The sequence below is a fragment of the Clinocottus analis genome, unplaced genomic scaffold (assembly GCF_023055335.1).
Source record: "Clinocottus analis isolate CAN_PGR_092001 unplaced genomic scaffold, fCliAna1.0.p SCAF_13, whole genome shotgun sequence".
Taxonomy (NCBI): domain Eukaryota; kingdom Metazoa; phylum Chordata; class Actinopteri; order Perciformes; family Cottidae; genus Clinocottus; species Clinocottus analis.
The window spans coordinates 6,913,164-6,922,543 of record NW_027175854.1 but is presented as its reverse complement, the minus strand read 5'-3'; the positions used below and the strand labels follow the sequence as shown (position 1 = coordinate 6,922,543).

The 9,380-nt window shown below is 39.3% G+C and overlaps 1 protein-coding gene across 2 annotated transcripts in view; it reads right to left on the bottom strand.

Annotated features, from left to right (window-relative positions):
* Window positions 1-951: 951 nt before the first annotated feature.
* LOC137784288 (ephrin type-A receptor 5) overlaps window positions 952-9,380 on the bottom strand; it is a 57,440-nt gene continuing 49,011 nt past the window's right edge. The window contains exons 17-19 of one of the 2 annotated variants that reach the window (XM_068574832.1): window positions 8,266-8,459; window positions 6,960-7,124; window positions 952-6,259 (exon numbers count right to left, since the gene is read on the bottom strand). In XM_068574832.1, coding sequence (XP_068430933.1) covers window positions 6,148-6,259; window positions 6,960-7,124; window positions 8,266-8,459 — 471 coding nt within the window. In that variant the 3' untranslated portion in view covers window positions 952-6,147. Of the gene's footprint in view, window positions 6,260-6,954; window positions 7,125-8,265; window positions 8,460-9,380 lie in introns of both variants that reach the window. The other variant, XM_068574834.1, reaches the window with a different exon arrangement.

Sequence of the window (9,380 nt, the reverse complement as noted above, 5' to 3'; positions counted from 1 at the left end):
CACCCTATTCGCGGAAAAAAAAAAAAGGGATTATTGCGTATAGTATGCTAATTGTTAGCAAGGCTCTCACCCTGGAGCCAACACACAATTACATGAGTCGCTGACATCAGCAGCTAAAGCATCTGACAGATACATCATTGCCTGGTCTTGCATCATCAGGTTTTAAAACACTGTGCGTTTTATAGAGCCTCGCAGCTCATATCAGTATAACCCAGCCATGAACTGTAGTTTACTGGATTGTGTTGTCAGTCATGATGCACCGTCGACTGTACCTTTTGCCAAATACCTCAGCACATGGATGGGGAGCTGTGTTATTTGGGGTGAATTTCTTTACTAGGGCAGTATTTCATCTCATTTCAATCAAAAATGGCCTCAGTGTTCATTAATATGTCTCACATATCATTCCCTCTCAGTCTGCACCTTGAAGAAGAGAAAAAATGCTAACTAGCTCCCTTGTTACCTTGACAATCGGCATTTCAACCAATAAACCTTATGTCTAATTGCGCTGCCTGGAAACATCTTTTAGCAATTACATCGTTGGGCTGAAATAGCTCATTACATATAAACCAACTAGGGATATAAATGCAGACAAAACACAAATCCTAACAAATCACATTTCAATTAAGTTCACAGCCTGTAGTTTGCTCTATTAACTGGGTATCACAAACTACAATGCACACTTCTACATCCATAAAAGATCGCATTACTATCCCTTTTCAAAGGCCAATCTCAGAAGTTAGCGTTGCACTGGTTCCTTTGACGAAAAGCCAAAAGGAGTTTTCCATTGTTTTGCACTATTTACATAAGCAATATTCAATTAACCCTACCTCTGGATGTGTTACGATGTGGCAGCAGCCCAGGCTGTAAAGCATTACAATGACACCTACATCAAGAGAGGATTTTTTTTTTTATAGGTTTTATTGCAAAAATATAGATTTTTGATAACACACTACAAAAACATCAACACAAACATAATACATGACAGTCTCAAAGACAAACCAACAGCACATCAATTGTATCATAACTGTGCTTTCGAAGAGTCACAAAACAGTTATTCAGATCTTTAAAACCTTATGTGTGAGTAACTGATAAGATGATCGTTGCCTTTGACCTTGAGGAAACCTAATAACCAAATACCTGCTTTTGTATGTTGATACTTTGAGTGCACATGACAATGTATCCATGTCCCATTAAATGTACCAAGTTCCCACTTCCTGAGAAGTTAACTATACAGTTGTGAAGTGGGTGGGGCTACTGGTTAAATTCAGTATTTTTCCACACATTTTAAATTTGATTCAGCACAACTCGTTATGTTTTAACTTAGAGTAGTATTACTTCACTCCCCAACACTGCTGTTTGTCCACGGTTGCTGTCATGACACATCATGTCAGCTAAATATTTAAAGTCAGTTCAAGCTTATCCCAAACACACTTGGAACAAGACTTTTGGCTTACTCAGTCCTGCACCCATGAATTTGTATTTGCACTTTCTCATTGCCTGACAGAAGTGTAAGTGTTGGAAATGATCAAACAGCATGTCAAAAAAAGTATTATATTGTCCAAAGAAAACATTAGGACTGTTATGACTAAAGCTGTGACCCAGATATAACCCCACCCTCTTTGCTGTTGCGGTTATTAAGGACACCAACATTTTTTTTCAAAATTAGAACACGTCTTAAAGCCATTCAGCCATTAGGTGCAAGCTTTTATGGTTGTTATATCCCTACACAATGGTGTGTATGCAATTATATGATATTGTTTTTGCTATTAATATCAAATATTGCTTTTGTACATTTGCTCGAGCTCAGTTTAACTTATGGAAATGAATGTGTACATTGATTTAAACTAGATTACCACCTTCAACTAAGTTGAATCAAATGCATTACATAATGTAATTTGACAGTTAAAAATGTGGCTGCTGTGTAAAACTTCACTGCATGGAGTTCCAGTTGACAGTCATTGTAGAGTAATAACACCAATAAATCTTTACAAGTCTCTGCTGGTTTGCTGTGCTTCGTTTCTTCCTGCTAAATGAAAAGTACTTAACAAGAGACGGCGAGGATCAAATCATGCCATTGCAAAACCGCTGAGAATAAATAAATTGAATTAACAAAAAGGTGTTTGGCGCAGCAACACCCATCAACTAAACCGTTCATGTATTGTTGTTTGCAAAGACAACAAATCAATACCTGCTTTCACACCTAGCAGTGGGAGTTGAGACAAAATGTCTGGCCGAAGTTTGTTGACATCAAGGGCTCGCGCTATGGACGCTCGCACAAAGTCATATCATCCGCTCACTGTCGGATGTCTCTCGAACCCTGTGCTTACGTTCTGAAGATGTATCGTTGTGCCGTACACAATGTGGTGTTCTATATCAATAATTTAGTTTTCAATATATATATATATATATATAACTTTGATTTGTTTTAAAAAATATTACCAATGCCTTGTGCTTAACTGTCAAATGTTATACTATGGGAATATTTGAGAATATGGAGTGATATACTCAACATAAGGAAACTCAGTAATCATAGTAAATCAAGAAGAAAAACTAGTCAGTCACCTATTTTTTTTTTTTGTCAAACAAAAAGGGCACAAAATTGATCATAAAGTGCAAATTAAATTAGTTCCAACATACACATTGTCTGACATTCTTCTTATTGCCGTAAGATATTGTTGGCAAAAAGTAAATACATAGAAAGTTGGGCCATAGCATTTTGGTAGGGGAGGAAAAAATGGTGCTCGAAAGATGAGAGGCACTTATAAGGGTGTACTATTCACCAATTCATGGCCCAGGCATAGGTTAAGTTGAAAAGGGTGGTTGTAAAAAGCCAATACGATGAAATTTGGGTGGGATCAAAACACTGTGAAACTTCATCAGATAACAACTGAGGAGACCACCCAGCACAAATCCTTCCACTGTACATGCCTTATATTGTCAAATATAAAAGGTGCACCATATTATTGATGCATTCCCCCCACTACATTAAAGATCTGCATAGCCACAATAGTCTACTTACTACTGCATATGTTTTACTGCCAAAAAGTTGGTTGCAGTTTTGAGACGAGACTAAGACGTGCTTGAAAAAAAAAAAAAAAATTACAGTGCAATTTAAAAAAGGTAGAAAACCAAAGATTTAATGTTGCAGAATGGCTCTTTTTCATATCATAAAACATAAACAGGAGCCAAACCCTCAAAATGATAAATGTAGACTAAAGAGACTTTGCAGATGTTTATCTTTCACGCAAACCTTCACTCTGTTAAAACATTTCGACTTTTAAAAACGCATATCCATATAGAAGTATATCAGCAGGTGGAAAAGTTCAAAAGCCACAAGTGAGTTTGCCCTTAAGGCCTTTTACTTTGACTCCTCATTCAGCAGGAGGTTTGAGTTTTAAAAATGCGAAACACATCCTCTAAAAAAGTGAAATACCCCTTTAAAACCTTACATTCTTCGTGTGTGCTTTCCTATGCTTTTCATACAGTCAAATGATATCACTTCTTTATAAAAACTATCTTTACAATCTCATTTTGTTTCGACTCTTAAGTCACAGCATCTGCACTGCACTGTGTATAACCAAGAAAATATTAGCATGTCATCTGCAAAAATGAAATCTATATTTATACTGTCAGAACTCAGTTCCTGCTTCGGTGAACACAATGGTGAAAAGGGTCAAGTTTAAGCAATAAAGCACTGAGTAGCAATGTATAATATACCATACCAAAGAGAAGTAAAGCAAGGGCTTGATCATTGACATCATTGTATACATTTAAAACATACCAGAAGTTTATATACCAATCCCTGTGCACTCTCCTCTGGCTTTTAGAGACGACAGAGTAATCAATGTGGTCTCATTTAGGGCCGCTGAAAATATTTCTAGGTCTTGTACCAAAACTTGAAAAGAAACACAATCACCAACAACATAACATGAACATCTGGTAATTCTGCTTATCTTTCGGGGCACCCTTATATGGGGACAGATGTGCTGGTCGCCCCACCTGACAGTGGTCCAGGTCTAAGTAGCAGGAATGCTGATTTAGAATATCTGTCACAATTTACTATCATGTCCTACTCTGAGATGCTTGATCAATACCAACGTGTCCACACGACGGTAGACAGAAGAACAATGCTCCCTGCTTTAAATATATTATACATTATATACATGAAAGACATGTAGGCAGAGCTGCTCAGTAGTCCAATAGAGTATTATGACGAAACAAACTGTCTACATCATTTAAACTTTTTTTTTGAAACAAGTATAAATAAATAGATGATTATCAAGTTGATCAATATCGCCCCCTTATTTTCAGCAGTCCTGTTCGAGTGAGGTTTATTGTGGTGTAGCAGACGTGTGGTGGAGAGAGACTCTACGGCATGGTGAACTGTTGAGGGTTTCCTGTGGTACCTGAAGGTTGTTGGTTCTAAGTGAAGGCTCCATGAAAATCTGAGTGCACTCTTGAGTGAAGGCTGCATTGGAATTCGAGTAGAGATTCCATTAGAATCTGAGTGGAGGTTCTATTGGAATATCAGTAAACAGTCCCACTGGAATCTTTCTGGCGGTTCCAGTCTCACATCAGCAAATGTTCCATCAGGATCAACTTCTCCTGCATTCCCATGGAATTATATTACTGCAACATTTCCATCAGAACCTTGTGTGCCTCGTCCATTTGAATGTCCGACGTAGAGCCTGCACGAAGGTTCTTCGGAATCTGGGTGAAGGATCCATTGGGGTCTCAGTAAAGGTTCCAGTGGAATCTCAGTAAACAATTCTTTTTGACTCCGAGTGAAGCTGTGTGGACCTAAACGAAGGTTGCCCGGCATCTGAGTGAACGTTCCATTAAAACATGCGCGACGTATCCAGTTATATGAAGTGATTTCCAACTGGAGTACTCATGGTTTAGGGGCGAATTGCTGAATGAGTTCCTTAGGCGCCCATCTCGATCTTTGTGGAGATTCCTGCAGATGTTCGGGGCAACGATGACAAACAGCCAGCTGAATATCTTTTACAATCTGCAGATTCATTTATAAGATGGTTTTAAGGATCAGATTGTTCTCTCCCTGCTTAACAGCTTTTCCATATCAAGCAAAATAGAATGAGGTGTCAAGCAAGTGTTGTGTTTTGTGTAGTGCTATACATTCAGCCAGAAGAGCAGTTATAGGTTACCATAATGCTTCAAGCGTTGTATCCTTTCACACTTTTTCTTTTGTAGGTTCAATAAGACCCAAACTCATCTGGAAGAAGTCAGGCCCAGACGATTTCCTTGTTACTTTGTTGTATTTTAAAATTCCAGCCTCATTAAAACGATGAAGGTTGCATTATGCGGTCTGGTATTGTATCACTTTGGAAGACAAAGAAGTACATGATGCTGAATATGGACCTTTCATGAGTTGTACAGCTGGGTTTTAACTAAAGTCTTTTTGCATGTAGACGTGCCAGCGACAGGAAAGCAAAATCCAAGGCCATCAGCATGGCAAAAGCAAAGCCTGAAACTAATGAACATGTTGCTCCTGGTCCATTATTACTTTTTTCCCCCCCGCCTGAGAATGGTGTTCAGCTCAATGACTCGTGATGGAGGTGCACTTCCAGAGAAAATTGCCAGATAAATTGTTCACATCCACGGGGTTCAGATCACCTGAGACGGGCTGAAAAAGTTAAGTTTGAGCCCGCTGCATGAAACCCACTGTATCTGTGATACAGCCTAAAAGTGCTGGCTGCTCTCAGAGCCAGATCTGCGGTCTGTGTTTCACGTTTGATCTGAAAGAATCCAGACAGACAGTGCACAGATATATATCACAATCCCCAAGATTCACACAAATAGAATAATTAGAAATACAACTCTTCACTTGAGTTCAGTTGAGCTCACCGTCATCTTTCCTTCATGTAGCACTCGGCTCAGTTTGGTTTTGTTTTAGTGCTGCAATGTCAAAAATCCCCAACGACACCAAAAGCAAACTCCAAACACAAGAACCACAACATATGTGGATCCTCCAGTTTAGTTCCATGTACACTGGGCTTCTTTGTCCGTAGAAAGTGCTAAGCCGTTCTAGGTCCAACAGCAAGTCTTTTCGTCAAATACTAGGTCCATATATTGAGTGTATGTGTGCATTTGTGTGTGTGTGTGTGTGTGCATGCCTGTACATATCCATCAGATGTTTACAGTGGAGTTGGTGTTGTTCATATGGACTCTCATCTCTTGAATACTAGTGATGATTTTCTTTTGATGTCCAGCAAGGTTCACTCCTACTCTTCGCAAATCTCTGGAAAACATCACAGAAACAACATGCCCATATTATCAAGGGGTGTGCTAATAGGTAAAGAAATTCATGATGCAAGTAATAAATAAAAACTGTACTTGAACTTAAAGACGTTTCCTTCATAAGGTTTATTCATAATGTTTCAGACTACCTGCATTTTGATGCCATTTTTATTACATTTGTAGTGATTTGTTTTTTTCCATAAAGAGACTCAATATACAATATTCTCACAAGGGCTTTTGTAGACATCCCGATTAAAGCAAAATTATTATCGTTATACTGATATGGTAGTTTCTGGACGGTCCAGGAGTAACACATTCACGAGTCCTACTGAAAATTCTGTAGCATTATCCATCGTCACAGCTGCTTTTAGGAAGTGTATAGCAGGCTTGCAACCTTGTACTAGATACTGCAGCCTCATTTAGTTTCAACCTTCGCAACATTTTGTCTCAGTTGCTTCACAGAGTAAAAAAAAAAAAAAAAAGCAGAAATGGAAAAAAAGGCGTTTATTTGCATGTGCTGCATTGAGCATTTGATCGTTGGCATTTGAGTCTGGATCATGTTGTTTAACGACATGTTTTACCTGAAAGAGTCAGTTCACCAACCAAGGACAACTTTTACACGCAACACACATTATCCCTGTATAAACTGACAACAATAAGGATATTTCTTTATGTCAGTGAGTGTGTGGAAGTGACCTTACTCTGATGTCATCTGAGTCACTGTCTCCAGTGAAGAGTAACCTCCTTCCATGAAGAGCTCGGTGTAACGACCCATCTTGATGGAGTCCAGCCACTCCCCTACGGTCTGGCTCAGGGTGCTGCAGTTCCCTTCTACACTGGCATGCTCCACTAACAGGTTGGAAACCCTGGTGCATAGGAAGACGGACACACAGTCAAAGAAAGAGTAAGTCAGTAATCAAATGAAAAGACAAAAGGTAGAAGAAATATTAAGGAGTGGGATCGACTCCATTCTGAAGCCCAGGGCTGAGCATAAAAGTCACCAGCGAAGCTTCGTTATGCTATTTATGCATCATCACGCAAAGCTGAAAATGCTGTCCACTCGAAACTCTTTGTCATTCAGCTCACTCTCCACGCTTTCAAACAAGCTAACAATATTCTCTACGCTGTAGCTTGAACAAGAGTGTTATGTGGAACAAGGACTAAGGTCCCTTTAATCTGGCTAACTGTCATATGTTATTGCACGGACCATTAGATATGCCACTGATTTATTAACTGTGCTGCTGCACGTCTTTGTAACTGTGTGTGTGTGTGTGTGTGTGTGTGTGTGTGTGTGTGTGTGTGTGTGTGTGTGTGTGTGTGTAAATAGACAGATTTCACATCATTTCATTATCTCGGGAAAGAAAATCAGGTAATAAGGGTGTCTGCTAAATGTCTGTTTCGCAACACTTATAGCCGTTTCATGCCATTATACACTAATGCAATGCATGTGTATAGTTGGGGAATACTAATTGAATATTCAAATGTTACGATAATCAAAAGATACCCCACTGAATACCATTCAGACTAATGTGTGGTTTTGGGAAAATCAAGCCACTTTCATTTATTTCTCTCGTCTACTTTGCAGGCATGCAGCAGTTAGCTACTGTGTCCGTCCTGATTTAATTATGCAGCTCCACAAGACTTTAATACAACTCCATTTCTATTTCATCTGAATGGTGACGAGTCTATTAGATAGCAGAGCTGGGTTTAAATGAAAAAAAAAAGCATTTTCAAGATTAAAAAAAAGATCTCTTCCTGAAAAAGTAAACACAACGTTATATTTAGTAGCCTTTTACGAGCAGGGGCATGAAAATCAAACCCTAAAATATTGATTCCATTCAAATGTTTAACAAAGGAAATCTTCATATTCTCATACGTCAGTGTAACAATTATTCATTAACTGCTTGAACCATACAATATATCTTTGTTGTATTGACATTAAACATAAAAAACAGTACATTTTTAAAAGGGACTTTCTTAAAAAAAAAAAGAAGATTGAATTCATACCTGTGTGAGGAGTTGACCAGTTTTTTTAACGAGCTGGGATTACGAATGAGTTTGTCTAGCAGACAGACAATCTCATCAAACTTGGGGCGGCTGCTGCGTTCCCGCTGCCAACAGTCCATCATGAGGTGGTAGAGAGCCTCAGGGCAGTCCATAGGACCCGGCAACCTATAGCTCTCCTCCACGGCCTTTATTACCTGCAGACGGGCAGACAAAGACAAAAAGCGGTTAGGTCCTTGGTATCAGGTTAAGATCTGCTCACAAATGAGTTACCTTCATTTAGAAGTTGAGAAAAGAAGTGAGACAGAGTGAGAGAGTAACACCCAGTTCACAAAGGCTGTCCATGAGGTTTAGGAGGCGCAGTGGAGACCAGCCACAGCAGAGAAACCTCACATGTTCCTCCCATCCAAAGGATGACTTTGACTTTTAAAAAATGTGTCAAATGTAATCTCCGGAACATTAAGAGAGCAGCAAATAACCATCATGTGCGTTAATATATAGTGGATTAATGTCTACCTGAGCAGAGACTCCCCCACTCTGTGTGTTGTTCTGGTCACCAGCTGTTTTATCCTGAGCATTGAACAGTTTGATGGTACAAATATTTCTCGCCCTGTTAGACCTGGCCTTCGGGAAACAGAATCTAAGCTGTGCAGTTCATGAATCTTGATTAATTCTAAATTATGCTGAACTGTAATCAAGTTTGTTCAAAAGACTCTGGACTGAAGGGAAGAGGTGACATAATGTGTCCCACACAGTGAAGATTGATGACCAGCTGTGTATTTTTAGGAGGGCGAAAGACGGCTGTAAGGACATAGTCTGAAGAAGACTCGTTCCCATGGCGTAGAGAGGACACAACTTGTGGACATGTTATTACCTTTTCACAGCACGAGTGTGAAAAACTTCAGCAGAAGTAATGTTACCTCCAATTTGAAATCTCCGGAGCAAATTTCTGAACCCAAATGTTTGCTCCAGGGATGCTGCTGCTCTCTATCTGACCCTGCACTCAAACCTCCATGAAGTTAGCAAGCAAAAATGAACCTCCCTGCGAGGATCAACAAAGCAATACATCATAAAAACATAATTTGTGTATTTGATACGCTGCACGGCCCAGTTAATCA